General features: G+C 48.0%; 7 protein-coding genes across 7 annotated transcripts; 6 read left to right on the forward strand and 1 right to left on the reverse strand.

Annotated features, from left to right (window-relative positions):
- Nucleotides 1-371: 371 nt before the first annotated feature.
- On the forward strand, nt 372-1,335 carry EDB93DRAFT_1081415 (proline-specific peptidase; the record flags this gene model as incomplete). Its single annotated transcript, XM_041445617.1, has 2 exons — nt 372-1,024; nt 1,077-1,335. 2 exons carry the CDS (start codon nt 372-374, stop codon nt 1,333-1,335), a joined length of 912 nt encoding a protein of 303 aa, XP_041310051.1.
- A 340-nt stretch (nt 1,336-1,675) lies between these two features.
- Nucleotides 1,676-2,293, reverse strand: EDB93DRAFT_1223373 (uncharacterized protein; the record flags this gene model as incomplete). The annotated part of the gene is made up of 1 exon (XM_041451179.1): nt 1,676-2,293. The coding sequence occupies one exon, from the start codon at nt 2,291-2,293 to the stop codon at nt 1,676-1,678; it is 618 nt and encodes a 205-aa protein (XP_041310052.1).
- Nucleotides 2,294-5,418: 3,125 nt separating this feature from the next.
- EDB93DRAFT_166789 (proline-specific peptidase) lies at nt 5,419-6,999 on the forward strand. The gene is made up of 2 exons (XM_041455565.1): nt 5,419-6,452; nt 6,505-6,999. Exons 1-2 carry the CDS (start codon nt 5,770-5,772, stop codon nt 6,761-6,763), a joined length of 942 nt encoding a protein of 313 aa, XP_041310053.1. The 5' UTR covers nt 5,419-5,769; the 3' UTR covers nt 6,764-6,999.
- Nucleotides 7,000-7,086: 87 nt separating this feature from the next.
- EDB93DRAFT_1043262 (uncharacterized protein) lies at nt 7,087-7,410 on the forward strand (the record flags this gene model as incomplete). The annotated part of the gene is made up of 2 exons (XM_041444589.1): nt 7,087-7,171; nt 7,232-7,410. Coding segments are annotated over 2 exons (264 nt in total), but the record flags the coding sequence as incomplete, so codon positions are not given.
- Nucleotides 7,411-8,040: 630 nt separating this feature from the next.
- Nucleotides 8,041-9,932, forward strand: EDB93DRAFT_166805 (uncharacterized protein). Its single transcript, XM_041455566.1, has 4 exons — nt 8,041-8,337; nt 8,391-9,334; nt 9,408-9,621; nt 9,728-9,932. The coding sequence occupies exons 1-4, from the start codon at nt 8,312-8,314 to the stop codon at nt 9,786-9,788; spliced, it is 1,245 nt and encodes a 414-aa protein (XP_041310055.1). The 5' UTR covers nt 8,041-8,311; the 3' UTR covers nt 9,789-9,932.
- A 453-nt stretch (nt 9,933-10,385) lies between these two features.
- On the forward strand, nt 10,386-11,622 carry EDB93DRAFT_1132739 (uncharacterized protein). The gene is made up of 6 exons (XM_041449006.1): nt 10,386-10,834; nt 10,883-10,903; nt 10,953-11,024; nt 11,074-11,172; nt 11,224-11,307; nt 11,359-11,622. Exons 1-6 carry the CDS (start codon nt 10,666-10,668, stop codon nt 11,448-11,450), a joined length of 537 nt encoding a protein of 178 aa, XP_041310056.1. The 5' UTR covers nt 10,386-10,665; the 3' UTR covers nt 11,451-11,622.
- Nucleotides 11,623-13,425: 1,803 nt separating this feature from the next.
- On the forward strand, nt 13,426-13,782 carry EDB93DRAFT_1248316 (uncharacterized protein; the record flags this gene model as incomplete). Its single annotated transcript, XM_041452697.1, has 1 exon — nt 13,426-13,782. The coding sequence occupies one exon, from the start codon at nt 13,426-13,428 to the stop codon at nt 13,780-13,782; it is 357 nt and encodes a 118-aa protein (XP_041310057.1).
- Nucleotides 13,783-14,884: the final 1,102 nt, after the last annotated feature.

Genomic DNA, 14,884 nt, shown 5'->3' on the forward strand with positions numbered 1-14,884 from the left:
TGTCTGATGAATCCTTCCGGTGGAGCAGGGATCTGGGGTGGGAGGGAGGTCATGATGTTAGTACGCCGTTAAATAAGACTAAGAGGTATCCTTGCTACAGCCGTCGCAAGGTCCATGCGATGAACCGTGAGTTGGCGTTTTGAAGAACATCAATCTTGACGTGGAGAGAGCCAATAATAGACTTCCAAGAACCAATTACCAAATGGGAAACATTATATCCTCTTCTGGAACCGCACAAACGACCGCCGGGCAAGTTTAACAAATCGGTTCAACAACCATCATTTCAAATCATCAAGATGCGGCTCCTCATCACACAGCCGCGAGTTAAATAAACGCTAACCCAACTCATCAGCTTGCTCCCCCTTATTCAAATGGCTGAGATTTCAGGAAAAGTACGTTTCAAAGTAGGAGACGGCGCGTACCAGACTTGGTACAAAATCGTCGGCGATCTTGCCTCAGGTGCACACCCTCTCATCGTGCTCCACGGCGGTCCTGGCGTCTCCCATGAGTATATGACGCCTCTCGCTGAACTTTACAACAAATGCAACATCCCCGTCATCTTTTACGACCAGATCGGTATCGGCAAGTCCATTTTTGAAGGTGTGGCGGAGAAGCCCAAAGAGTTTTGGACAGTCGATCTGTTCATGGACGAGCTGGACAACCTTATCGCCCACCTTCGTGTCCAGAATGGTTTCGCTCTTCTGGGTCACTCCTGGGGAGCGATGATGGGAGCACACTACGCCAGCCACAGACATCCTGTGGGTCTCAAACACCTCATCCTCACTAGCGGAGCCCCATCAATGGCATTGTGGGAACAAAGCACCGGCCAGTTGCTGAAAGCGCTGCCAGCGAATGTGAGGGAGACGATTGAGAGGCATGAAAAAGCGGGGACGACGGATAGTCCTGAATATCATCAAATGATGGGTATCTTCTATGAAAAGCACGTTTGCAAGACACCCTGGCCAAAGGTGATGGAGACATCGTTTGCGGCCATGATGCAACATCCCACTGTGTATCAGACGATGTAGGCGATATCTCGATGCACCTTTTCGATATGTACTGATGATTATTGCCAGGATTGGACCGTCAGAGTTCACGATTACGGGCACGCTGAAGTCATGGACGTGTCTGGAACAGATTCACACGATTACGGTTCCTACTCTGGTCACGAACGGTGTGATGGACGAAGCGCAGGATGTCTGCGTCAGTCCTTTCTTCCAGAGGATTCCGCATGTTAAGTGGGCTCAGTTCTCCCAGCGCCACATGCCGTTCTTGGAGGAGGAGGACCAGGCGAGATACCTTCAAGTGGTGGCTGATTTTCTGACGTATCCTTGAATGGTCAACCCTGTAAAATAGAACCAAGAATGAATGCATGGGAATGGAATGACCAGGTTACCACAGCGATTGATTTCCTCCCTTCTACCGGTACAGCGAAGGATAGGCTTGAGGGATTATCCTATCTTGAATAGATGGTGAAAAATCAGTATTGGGAACACGCATGAGAAGCCAATTCGAGGAGCTTTTTCTCTGTCTGGACCACTAGAAACTGTACAATTTTGTTGAACACATTTAAATAAAATCTAGTACAGCTATCGAACCACTCAATAAAATAATACATAGTTCCACAGATGTATTCAGCAAAAACAGATCGAAACGTACGAAGTAGTGTGTCAATTTAATCCCAATGCGCCCTCCACTGCAACCACTGCTCATGCTGCTCATCAAGTACAGAAATTACCTTACTCCAGTCTCTGCATACCAACGTGTCCCCAATTCTGTCCTTCTCGTAATCGACTTTCATAAAGTCTCCCATTTCCAGCGTATGCGCAGCGTCGCACATAAGAGTCTGTCGAAGATAATTGAGACAGTGATGTACGTGATGATACGTGACCTGGGGTTGGTCACGGTCATAGTCAAGAAGAGCTCGCTGCAGCATCCACAAACAGTGAAGCTGATGACCAAAGATCAGCACGAAAACTCTGTGCTCTGGTCCTAGATGGGTGCGACCAATCAGTTTGGGCCAGCTTGGGAGACCCTCCCATTCCATTTGAGCTTCTGTATCAGATGCGTTGAGAGCAAAGCGTACGCTCTCGTGAAGAGTCATCGCGACGGGTTCATGCGTGAGATCGATGGGATATTCCCATGGGTAGTCGTCACCAGCGTAAGTGTATTCTATAGATTCTAAAATGCCCGAGGTTAGTCTTTGCTTCGACACGTATGGAAGGTACTTGCGATGTTGCGCCGGTTGTAGTTGGATGCGAGCATGCCACAAGGTGACAAGTAAACTAAGCATTCCGAACATCCAGCCGACTACCAGTTCTCCGCGAGACATCATGGATACCGATTACCTGCAGGTACTAACACAAGTTTCTTGATCAAGTCCTGCTGACATATGATGAACACTGCCAACGAATTTGCATAGCCCCAAAATACTTTACCCGGTCAAAGCTAGAGCCGCCCTCCTCGCAGACCTCGCATAACTTGTCGGAAATTTGTTAAGACGCGGTGTTCTGCGAGCTGTCCTGAGCTGACCTGGGGAATTCCGAATAGTAGGTACGAGATGAGTTATAATACAAATATCCAATGAACTAGTGTTTTGGAGTGTTGATAGCTTGGTCGGATAATTGAACTGCCGACGGCCGTAAAGGACTAGTCGCTCCCTACTATGGGCCACATGCCACATGATACTTTGATCGCAGCGACGCCCACGCCGCGGCCAAACTGCTTTTCCACCCCACTCCATTGTGGCACATCATAATCTGTTATGCATCTCCGTTGATCATCCTGAAAGATGTACCGCAAGGTAAGGTTATTTCTTTCCGATGGATCAATTTGAAAGGTGAGCAGCTGATCAGAGGTAGACCAATTACCTGAGAGCGCATCTCTATCCAAATGCAGAATGTAACTTTCGTTCGTAGAAACATGGATGATGTTGACAAAACAACTCATACAGTCGAATACCGTCAACTGCTCGAGGCGAGACTTCAGCAAGTACCATTTATATGGCGTCCCTTAATATGGGCTCAGGAGTCAGCCTTTAAAGCTTTATCACGCAGACGTATCTATCGGTAGACCAGAATTAGAAATTTTGACTTAGCCGCCTTTGTCAAGTTATTATTGGAGCACCATCAAACAGCCGGGAGATGCCAGCTTTTTTTTCGCGGTAAGTCGTTATACGACCTTATGCGGGATGGTACAAATGCTGTGACGGGGCCTTGGAATCCCGACACGCGCACACTGATCTCAGACCAGCTCCACATCTTGATGGTGGTACTATACTGCTGTGGGTGGCCTTCATGGTCAAGCAACGAGCCCTCGCTGTAAAAGGCACTAAATGTTGCTAAAGGTAAGGCATGCTCGTCCGAACCAGATGGGACTCCACCGCGGCTTTGCTCGAAGGCCTGCCCTATGCATCAGCATTGCGGTGTTGGTACTACTCCAAAAACGGTACGAACCTGGAAGTGCCGTCACACCGGCCTCACAATGTTCCATACTAGTACTCTGAAACCCTTACCGCCAAGAAACACTTCTGATTAGTATAGCCATGGCAATTCCGCATCGCAGTACACTGAATCTGAGCATCTTACAACCGGAAAAGAATACCAGGAAAGACCGCTATCTCCGAATTCCAATCCGACATACGTCATGTAAGCAAACCCTTGCTGAGCTGATGTTTAAAAGGGCCCAACTACCAGGACACAAGGAACCCATCTTTTGAACCAGCGAGTCTTAGCCAACAATATCATTCAGTACCATGATCGTGCTCAACATCAGCTTCTACATCTTACTTTTGTCTATGAACTTTGCGCGACTCACAGCAGCAGTGCCAGTCACTGCCACTGACGGGGAATGTCACGCGTCCGGTGACGACGAAAATCCAAGTTGTGAGTATGTCCTGGCTATCATGTAGGACTTGGCTGATGAATTTGAACCTCTAGCTGGTGCTGTATTGGCTTGCTTTTAAAGCATCAAATCAGCCTGAAGATCACAAGTTGATGTAAAGAATAATGGAATAGCAGATGGGGCAGTCGTATTGTATATGATCACTATACACATATAGTGAAATTAGCCTTCAACAACAAATCATTTCGCCAATTTATTATTTGAATGGGCAGCGAAAAATTGTACTATTAAGAATATATATGATGACGACTGCAGAAAAAAAAAGTGGGCGCAGTGGAAGGAGCATTGAGGCCAAGCTGATACGCTAACTTCTATGCATGTACATTCATTTGAGAGTAGAACTCTATGTAAGACAATAGATTCTGATTTAGGGAGTCTGTGTCCTATCGCGCCCCTAGGTTCGTTCAATGCTGCCCTGGTGCCATGAGGCGTGCCTCACCAATGTCCATCGAAGGTAAGATGACTTGGAAGGTTCGTACAATTAAGTACGTGTAAATCAAGGGGGATGAGGAATTTCTTCGTGCGGTTAGCACCGTGCATCGTGCGACTTCGAAGCTGTGGAAAAACAATCCCCGAATTCTAAACGAACGCACTTCCCCCTCGCCTGGCTGCTATATTAGAAGGTCCAACTGGTCCCATCTGGCATAAACAACAAGTCTTAACCAGCGAGCCTTCAAGACCGACAGTATCATCCAATACCATGAGCGTGCTCAATATCAGCTTCTACGTCTTAATCTTGTCTGTGGCCTTTGCGCAATGCGGACTGGTGAAAAAAAACAGTGATAAGGCGTGTGGAGGGAACATAAGTGATGACGTGGATAGTGAGTAGATCCCAGCGATAGTATAGGACTTTGCTGATGGATTTGAATTTCTAGTAGAGGATGGGGGCCTAGGTTGCTTCTAAAGCCTTGATGCGCGGATGCAGCAGAAGGAAGGATGACGAGGCGACATGGCGATGACAGTGCGGATTGTAGTATACCTGTATTGTAACGGCGCTCGGCCTCGACTCCAGGTTCGCGAATCACTTTCTTGCAAGATAAGTCCATTGGACATACAGTTGTGCAGCACCATCAAATGCCAGTGTACACATGCTGTATTTGTAACAGTATCAGTCAGTGTAATCTCGCGCAGTACTAACTCAGGCTGCATCCAGTGCTCTTGAGGAATTTTCATTGGTGCCGTACGTCGTACGACTTTAGATGGCAGCCACATGCATTCTTGCGATAATGATGCGGACGCTAGCAACAATATTTGTCCGAGATGCTGCGGCTCATCGCTCGAAGTCTCTATCGAACTGCCTGTTGAAGAATCGAACTTACAGGACAGGTAAGTTGATACCAAGTAATACCGTAGATATCTTACCCTGGTTATCAGTGCAAACCATCGTGGAACCTTTAATGGGAAGATTCAGGTAACCAAGTTTAGGAAGCGGAAGATACTCAAATCACCACGGAGTGATGGACAATTTGGATTGGCTACGATATTTTGTATTGTTTATACAACGTACATACTATAGCTCGCATCACCATCAATGATGTGCGCATGATACTTGAGCTTGAGCGCCCATTTCATACAAGCTACATCAGGTTAGCCTAATCCCGCAGTTTCAGGTCTCTTACATGCTCATTCACGCCGCATTCGCGTATTTGGAGTTTCGGATGAATGTATTTCCCAAGCACAATTGCGAAATCAAGCATTGCTACATCCTCGAAGAATCACTGGCACGTACAGCGCTAGTACGACTAATATGATAATCAGCTCCCAAACACCGCCATTTCATTTCAGGTGATGGACAAACAGCCAAATAGTCCAACTTGAGTGTTGAAACATCATTCTCGTGTATAAAGGGTTGCGTCCTGCGTTGCCATGCAGCTCGCTCCATACGTCAAACTTCCAATGACTGAAGTTACAGGCAAAGTAGTTTTCAAAGTCGGAGAAGACACGTACCAGACTTGGTACAAAATCGTCGGCGATCTTGCTTCGGGTGCTCATCCTCTCATCGTGCTCCACGGCGGCCCTGGCATCTCGCATGAGTATATGACACCTCTCGCTGAACTTTACAGTAAATGCAACATCCCCGTCATCTTTTACGACCAGATCGGTATCGGCAAGTCCATTTTTGAAGGTGTGGCGGAGAAGCCCAAAGAGTTTTGGACAGTCGATCTGTTCATGGACGAGCTGGACAACCTTATCGCCCACCTTGGTGTCCAGAATGGCTTCGCTCTTCTGGGTCACTCCTGGGGAGCGATGCTGGGAGCACACTACGCCAGCCACAGACATCCTGTGGGTCTCAAACACCTCATCCTCACTAGCGGAGCGCCATCGATGGCACTGTGGGAACAAAGCACTGGCCAGTTGCTGAAAGCGCTGCCAGCGAATGTGAGGGAGACGATAGAGAAGCATGAAAAAGAGGGGACGACGGATAGTCCTGAATATCATCAAATGTTGGGGATCTTCTATGACAAGCATGCTTGCAAGGCCCCCTGGCCAAAGGTGATGGAGACGTCGTTTGGGGCTATGATGCAACATCCCACTGTGTATCAGACCATGTAGGCGATATTTCGATGCACCTTTTCGATATGTATTGATGATTATTGCCAGGATTGGACCGTCAGAGTTCACGATTACGGGCACGCTGAAGTCATGGACGTGTCTGGAACAGATTCACACGATTACGGTTCCTACTCTGGTCACGAACGGTGTGATGGACGAAGCGCAGGATGTCTGCGTCAGTCCTTTCTTCCAGAGGATTCCGCATGTTAAGTGGGCTCAGTTCTCCCAGCGTCACATGCCATTCTTGGAGGAGGAGGACCAGGCGAGATACCTTCAAGTGGTGGCTGATTTTCTGACGTATCCTTGAATGGTCAACCCTGTAAAATAGAACCAAGAATGAATGCATGGGAATGGAGTGACGGTGACCATATTACCATAGCGATTCCCTCCTTCCATAGGATATGTTTAAGGGATAATCCTGTCTTAGGTTAAGGACACGCGATGAAAGAGGTGTCCAGTCTGCTATATGTTAGGAGAGCGTGAAGATGCTAGAAATAACTGCGCGATGAAAGAGGATAAAAGGCAGACTTGCGATAAATTGATTGAGACAGTGCACGGGATTTGCCGAATGCACAACAATAATGTTATTGCGAAGGCTTGATCCAGTCACCTTATGCATTTACCAAAGACATGGAAAACATACTATCAATCGGGGCAGGCGTAGCTCTGCGCGTCGTGCTCGACGTTGCAACAGGCAAAGATCACAAACTCATAGGTTGGTTTCGAGCAGTCTTTGATTTTTTTTTCAAGTATATCTAATTAACTTTGCTGCAAGGCATACTTATCGGACTCTGGGAAGGCGTCGTGCTCTCGCACTTCCTCTCAAAGCATACCCGTTCTCGATCGAGGTCAAAAGACCCATACCTCGCCCTTGCTACGCGCATAGCAATTGACATTTACTTATCACAATCACTTTCTCGCTTTGCCCTCACATGCGCATGGACGCTGGTCGGGCTCCTCCTTGCAGACGTCGCTCCCGGAATATGGCGCGATACAGGACTGAAGAAAATCTATAAGGCACTGAGGAGGGAAATGAGATCTATAATGAAGGCCATGCCGCGATGGAAGGTCAAGAATGACATACGGATACCGAAGATTTCCATGAAATATCCCGTGCGAGGCTTGTTTACACGTGCTCCACCATCATCTGTTGTTTCGAGTACCCGCGCTGCACCTCCCGCTTCACCCTCTAGACAAATACACAAAAGACGCATGCCACCCGGGACGTACCCTGGCCGTCCTGCCCTTTCTGAAACAAACTCCGAGCTTAGTCGCGTCCGCGAAGTCGTCCTAGGACCATCCCCAGTGTTCATAGCAACTTCCGTCGATCCTGCATGCCTTCCACCCGTCAACCTGCACTCTCAACATATTTCACACCTCTCCGATACTGGACCTTCGAGACATGACTCTATAAACGTCCACGATGACAGCTGGGTGCACGTTAGTGTGTCTTCACACTCGCCAGAACAAGGGCAGGACACAGAGCTAAGTGTACTCGATATCCCTTCACATCCATCTCCAAGCCAAATGATCACCGCAAACGTTGAAGTTGTTTCCCCAACACCTCGCATGCATATCAATGCTCTCCCTACGATCGCTGCTCACCAAGTGCCACTGCCGGAATCACGGCCGGCATCCGTCATGGGCAGTGTCCTCTCCCTATTTGGCGCAAAGAGTATACTGAGCCGCGCGCGAGGTGACAAGACCACGTCGGACGTGGGAATTGATGCTACTCAGCATCAAGCAAGCATAACTGAATGGGAACGTCCAACTCCCATACAAGAAGAGCACCAGCCCAGCGCAGTGACGGGACACCGCCGCGTGGGTTCAGGCCCTGGACCCTCAATGCTCAGATATGCGGATGATGATAATGAATCGGTGGTGGGTTCGGTGGTAGGGAAAGGCGCAAGAACTGAGCCCATCTTCGGTGGTAGGTCAGAGTCTCTGTTGGGCACTGGTACTGCTAGAGGCGCAGCTTTTGTAGGCGGACTTTCTGCCGAGGTGATTGTACCCGAAGCTTTTGTGGGTGGGTTTGCAGTGGAAAGCACCGGGAATGACTTTGCCATCCAGTCAAGCATTGGGTCTCAAAATCTTCCCGTGAACCCTTCTCAGACACCCACCCCTCCTGATGCTCCAAATACGAGGTCTATGATTACCGATCCCGAACTTCTTGACTGTGTTCAACAGTTGAACATTGATAGTATCACAGGCACCAACATCGACACCGACAACCCCCTCCTGAACTCTATCCCCAATGTAGATGACCCTGGCAACAACCAAGATCCCGCTCTTACCGTCACTCAAAAACAAGAAAAACCAGGAAAGTCAGAAAGGAAGAGGAGAGGACCCAAGAGTGTTTTACAGACAGCCTTTCAGAGCGCTACGCCCGGTGCACCTGAGACCACATCCAAAGACCAACAGCAAACCTCTGTCCGCGCTCAAACACCAGGTCCTGACTCTCAAAACCCCACAGGCTCTGCATCGGACCCCTTAGCCACTCTAGATGGTCTAACACAAGATGCCGCTGTTTCTGTGCAACGTGCGACGGAGGTAGACACAGACACAACGAAGCACGGGCACATCCGTGGGGTGCAAGGAGCCGACTTCCCTGACAGCAGCCCCAACTCGCCGCCACCGCCCTTCAAGGAAGTGGGAACTCCCATCGAGCCGACTCTTCTTACCCCAGAGCAGACCGAACGCGAGTCCCTGCGCGGGGAATTCTTGATGCGGGAGTTGAAGCAGCTGGAAGTACATATTGCGAAGGCAGAGAGTGGGACGGGGCGGGGAAGTCCAAGTGCATTGAGTGTGGAGAGGCTGAATGGGCTCAGGGAGAGGCTTGGGATGGTCAGGGAGAGAGTCGAGAAGAGGGTTTATGAAGGTGCTTCTTTGATTTGAATTATTTTGGCTTTCGACACTGTGCTAAATCCTCCCCTTTCTCCTTCCATGCACAGATTCCTCCATCGAACTTGGAACCCCACACCAACTTACCCTTTCAGGTATCGATGGCCCGTCGGCCATTGACCTTGTACATACCGCCATTGTAGATCTGCTCCTGGAAACGCCCCATGCAGAGCCATTAACGGTTGTTGGATATATCAACAAGCAGAAGAAGGCAGGCGGAAAGGCAGGTGATTTGAAGAATATTGTTGTAGATTGGGTGAAAGAGTGAGCATTTTTTCTCGTTGTTTCGCCCCCCTTTTTAGCAGATGGGTTTTATTTTATTTTATTTCTTCTTTTTTATGCGGCTTCGCACTAATGCCTCACCTTGTAGGAACAAGTTCAAAGTCCGGAATGACCCGGGGACGCCATTTATTCTGAATATCACATTTTAAATGTTCGTGTTACACGCCCATTGAATATCGTGTCCACAGCGCTTTCACCACCGGTGCGTGTTGTGTTCACAACGACCCCCATACATGTTTTGTCTATGTGGATCTTATCGCGATTTATGTCAATTATTCAACCGTGCAAGTACCCTATTCCACCAATCACCCCCACGACATTAATATCTTACCTATACCACGCACTCGACTTCACACCTGGAAACAGACACTGCTGGACAATGCTGTCTCTGCTCTTTATGCGCTGAATTATGATCACTAACAGATACGCAGTACAAGTTATTCATTTGTATATAGTTTTTTATGTTTGTGCGAATGTTCACTTTCAATGGGATTCTGATTATGCTCTGTATGATTTACTGGGCTGCTAGGCATGTGGTTCATTGCACATGGTCAATCAAGCACTCCGGAGTCCGGAGCATCAAATCACCCGCGGTATGCGTCGGGCATCATGGGATGGATAATGGATCTGCATATGTTGGACTCCGCGATCGTCTTGGTGTTGATAAGTTACAGAGACGGGGTTTAGGGCTGATATGTGAGCCTTAACGCGAAACAAGGAAGACTATCGAAAGCCTCTTTTCAGTGCAGAAGGTCTATCAACCTGTGATTATTCGCTTGCTTGTTGTGTCGATAACACGGCGTGTTCTGGACATCCCAGCGATTATGGTACTGCGATAGCCTGAGAAGCTACTCTCACACCTCTCGAAGCAGCTGGGCTTCCCATACACTGTGCGTACTTGCTGTGCTTTGGCAGCTCGCTTCAGCACCGAAGCGCAGATAATGTGGGTAAGCTCGGGGCTGATTCTGTAGACCTCTTGGAGGAGACCTCGATCGTTTTCTTCAAGGCTACGAAGGCCCCACATCCATGAGGCATGAATTCTACTATAAATTCAGCTTGTCCATGCGTATTTCCATTGAAATCGTGCGGCTCACCTCTCGCCGCAGCTTTACGATGTATCTCAGCATTCTATTCCTCATTTACGTTTTATACGTACTTCATATTTCGCGTGCCGCCCGCGTCATTGTCAACACAGGTACAAATTATGTTCCGACTCAGCTAAATGTTGATAACCTGTGTAAAGACGTTGCCCCAGGGATGGCTGGTGAGATCTTCAGATGTCGCCCGCAGCTATTATCTGATCCCTGCGGTAGTTCCCGCTGCTGACACTCAGGATGGAAGACTGTGGATAACAGCCATCCTCGACGAAATAATCCCAAGCAGAGGCAAGACGTCACAACTCATTACGTCGCGGCCTGAACTGATCGCCCGCAGTCCGTGCTGATGGTCGGCATACGGTAGATGCTCGAATGACGCCCCTCGTTGGTGCTCTTTGGCAAACAGGCGTTCATCAAGAAGTATCACCTAGCCGAGGTAGATAAAATCGCTCGACTTGTTCTAGAGCTACCATTTCTGTTACTACAGCAGGCAACAACAGGGCAAACGAACCGGAACCGACACCAGCCGCTGTTTCTTTTTGGAAGACCGAGGGAATAGCTTCAAAACTGTGTTAGTCTATATGAATGGTCGCTTGACTAGTACTTACTAAAAAAACCATAGCGGCTGTTCAACATGCTGAGGGACCTGTACCTACGCACGTCTTTGGATTGCTATTACAAACCGCAGTCCACGAGAGGATTTACGATTCTTGAGGCAAGCAGTATAACGCCGCAACATGTTGGTCGATACATGCCCTTGCACAACAGACTGACAACGATCGAATCGCAGCAGTTGAAAAGCAGTTTTGAAGCAACGCGGGACTCGGGAGGGTTGTAGAGTTGAAGATTCAAGAAATTACAAGTCGTTACCACTTTGAAGCGCTGACGTTATCTTGTTCGTGAGTCTGAGTGCGTGCATTGGAGAAACATTGAGTGTGTCAGTCGGACTCAGTCCACAACTACGGATTGTTTTGTCACGTTAACCCCGGCAATCGTGTTTCAAGGACATGTTCAAGGGCGTATGACGGAAGAATGGTGACCGACGGTACTCAAGGACGAGTACTTCCATGTCCCATTCAAAATTCAAATGGCACAACTGTTGCTTACTGGCTTTCTGGGCTTGTGGAGGAGAGAGTGCCAAAGTCAGGCGAGTCAAAGTTGTATTTATCTTCCCTTCGAGTAGTGACCCATTCGATTCAAGTCCAAGATATGCAGTCACTATGTAGATGTAAAAAGTAGAAACGGCATGACTTGGACAGACTTGGACCAAGTTGCTTGAAAGGGAGTATAGAAATACGGGTTTTCCCGGCCAAGTGGCTTTCTAAATTGATCAACTGCTTTTCTGAGAACTCAGAACGGGATGTGTTAACCCTATCGATTTACTATCAAATCCGACGCTGAAAATACTCAAGATAAATCCTGCTCAATCTGAAGCACCCTGATTTTGTTTATGAGATGGCGCGTAGTCAGGCAAGAAAATGGTGTTCCGCTCGGAGGGTGTACATTGTCATGGTGAGCCCCCAATTTTTTTTTTGAAATTGTTGCTTGTTAGTGACTCATGAAGTCCTTCTTGCTTGCTAGCTACCGGCATGAAATGCAGTTCACGCTACACACTAGATGCGCACAGGAGCTTCCAATGAACTGGTTGTGATCACGCCCTGATGATGGCAACGACAAGGCAAAACCCCATAATCCCGGCAGGCTGCGGGCACAAACGACACGATAGTCGGACATGACATGTACAGAGTCCGATTGAGAAAATTCCTGAAACAAGGATGACAACCGAAATGATAACGCCTCAATGCAAAAGATCATTTTTTTCACCGAGATAGCAGTCTAGAATCCTCTTGCACAGGTAAGTAGTAAAAATAATACAATCGTGCATGCAGGGAGTGCTTATGGGTCTAGCGAATGGCTCATCATCTTATTCAACATCAATCCCATAATCATCGTCCTACAGCGAGACGACCAACTCTTGGTTTCTCCTAAGCAGAGAATAGCGAAGGGAAACAGTTGTTCCTCCTGACTACTGATACTAATAATGGCTCCGAGGACAGGCTGCGCGCATCTGAGAGAATTTTTGTTGCAATCCCGAATGAGAGGCAAGTATGATTATCTCTTATGAGTTTCTAGCTCGTGGTCGTTACAATGACTACTAACTCTCAGGCATCAGCACTAGTCGCTTGCTCATAATAAACTAAACACAGGATGTTCATAGTATCTCTAAGCCCTTTTGCGTGGTGGTGAATCATGATGAGCCATACTCGGACGTGAGCCGGTACCGCCCTTTGCGACGCCCAAAGCTGCTGTGTTAGGAAACGAGCATAGTTTCTGCACTTGGTAGGATCTCTCCGCCTGTATAGCTTATTCATCTTCCAGAATTGAGACGGTTCAGGATCTTGAAGATGCTGACACTCCTCGAGCGTTCCTCTAATTCGAGTAACACAATTCGCGGTGTTGCCAAGGAACGATCACTGCTTGGTGGTGAACCTAGGTCATACTCTTCTGTCGCATCAACCCGACATTGTTCGCACTTCATGTCAACGCGGCATCATGCAGCGCACTCAGGGGCAATAATATGCCGTATAAATTGGATGAGGAATTCACGCATTCCGTTTCTTATAATTGCTTTTTGTGTCCCAACATCGTCTATTTGAACACGTTTGTTTGATTCAATCTCAATAGTAATATGTTGATCTTGTCTCGCTTTACGGTTGCTCTCACCTTCACATCCTCTATCTTCGGTGCTACTATCCATGCAGTACCCTCCCGCCGCTCTGGGGAGCTTTGGGAGGGATTAGAACACGAAGACGTAGACCTAGGAGGTCTAGCACCCTCTCGCCGTTCTGGGGAGCTTTGGGAGGGGTTGGAACACGAAGAAGTAGACCTCGAAGGTCTAGCACCCTTTCGCCGTTTTGGGGAGCTTTGGGAGGGGTTGGAACACGAAGAAGTAGACCTCGGAGGTCTAGCACCCTCTCGCCGCTCCGGGGAGTTTTGGCTGAGAGCGGGACATAAAGAAGTAGATCTTATACACTTTCGGAACTGAGACAAAGTCGTCTCGTCTTCAAACCAATTGCATGCCTAAAACGGCCGGCGGGAACGGCGGACTGATGGGGGTACGCCTCACATCAGGGCATTCATGAATTGAGAGACGCGTTAGGACACGGGTGTCCTGTAGACTAGAACGAAATGTCCTGCATAGAGTACGCTCTCAATAGGACAAAAATTGGACACAAAAAAAAAAAAAAAGTAGATGCATCTGGCACTTATCTGACGAAGGAGGCCTTTCCTTCCACTTGTGTTTGAGGTCAGTTGACTGTCGGTGCTGACCTCAATCAGCTTCATCGGCAAATCATTGCAACCTTGGAGGATCCAATTTTGCACTGCATGTGAGCGTCTAACCCTTGAATGATGGGCGTGTTGAGGTTTATCATGCTTGCTTCGCTCCAGGACTTTATGACGAACTCTCTACGCTCGAAGCAATATCACATAGATACTGCACACGCTGATGAGCACCTTACATGCTACTGCCTTGATTTCATTACACGCCAGGATTCTATTCAACCCTTGCCATTTTAACACTGTCATCATCCTCTTATAATTCATATTTATCTTGCATATCCTAGCAGCAAACTTCGAAATCTGCTGGCCCTGTTTACAAACACAACACTGCGACATTGGGTGCAGAAAGCAAACCCTAAGGATTTCTATTTTGTACCCAATATTATGATCGCAAGAGACACGTATTTATTCTTGGTGATTGTTTTGAACATGTTGAATTATTAGGGATGCGTACTAACCATGAGTCGCCCAGAAATGGATCGGAGGTTCCGTCAGACATTATGGTTGCATGATGTTTTTAAAGTAACGGTAGTGTAACATCCTAGCGGACTTAGGTAGGCCAGAGATGGAACAGAGCAGTACATAGACCGTTAGCAGAGCGAGGCAGGGGCGTCTGCGCAGAGCAAACTTGGGAGAGCAGTACGTACTGGCCAGTCCACCGAATTACACCATATTTTACGAGGGCCCAACTGGATCAATCCTCGCTGCTCGGACCACTACTGGTAGTTAAAGTGAACTCTCCGGTCCTCAAATTAACAAAAGAAGCATATGACATGCCATTAACGACGCCGGTACCATACTCGTAT

The sequence above is a fragment of the Suillus bovinus genome, assembly GCF_016758785.1.
Source record: "Suillus bovinus strain UH-Sbo-P2 chromosome Unknown EDB93scaffold_13, whole genome shotgun sequence".
NCBI classification, from domain to species: Eukaryota; Fungi; Basidiomycota; class Agaricomycetes; order Boletales; family Suillaceae; genus Suillus; species Suillus bovinus.

Excerpts from the sequence above, each read along its gene's own strand:
- EDB93DRAFT_166805 (XM_041455566.1), top strand. The coding sequence starts at position 8,312 with ATGCGGATGATGATAATGAATCGGTG. Across the intron at positions 8,338-8,390 it reads ATGATGATAATGAATCGGTG|GTCAGAGTCTCTGTTGGGCA; the intron begins GTGGGTTCGGTG and ends CTTCGGTGGTAG. Across the intron at positions 9,622-9,727 it reads GTTGTAGATTGGGTGAAAGA|GAACAAGTTCAAAGTCCGGA; the intron begins GTGAGCATTTTT and ends CTCACCTTGTAG.
- EDB93DRAFT_1132739 (XM_041449006.1), top strand. The coding sequence starts at position 10,666 with ATGAGGCATGAATTCTACTATAAATTCAGCTTGTCCATGCGTATTTCC. Across the intron at positions 10,835-10,882 it reads CCGCGTCATTGTCAACACAG|ACGTTGCCCCAGGGATGGCT; the intron begins GTACAAATTATG and ends ACCTGTGTAAAG. Across the intron at positions 11,173-11,223 it reads AGAAGTATCACCTAGCCGAG|CAGGCAACAACAGGGCAAAC; the intron begins GTAGATAAAATC and ends CTGTTACTACAG.
- EDB93DRAFT_166789 (XM_041455565.1), top strand. The coding sequence starts at position 5,770 with ATGCAGCTCGCTCCATACGTCAAACTTCCAATGACTGAAGTTACAGGC. Across the intron at positions 6,453-6,504 it reads CCCACTGTGTATCAGACCAT|GATTGGACCGTCAGAGTTCA; the intron begins GTAGGCGATATT and ends GATTATTGCCAG.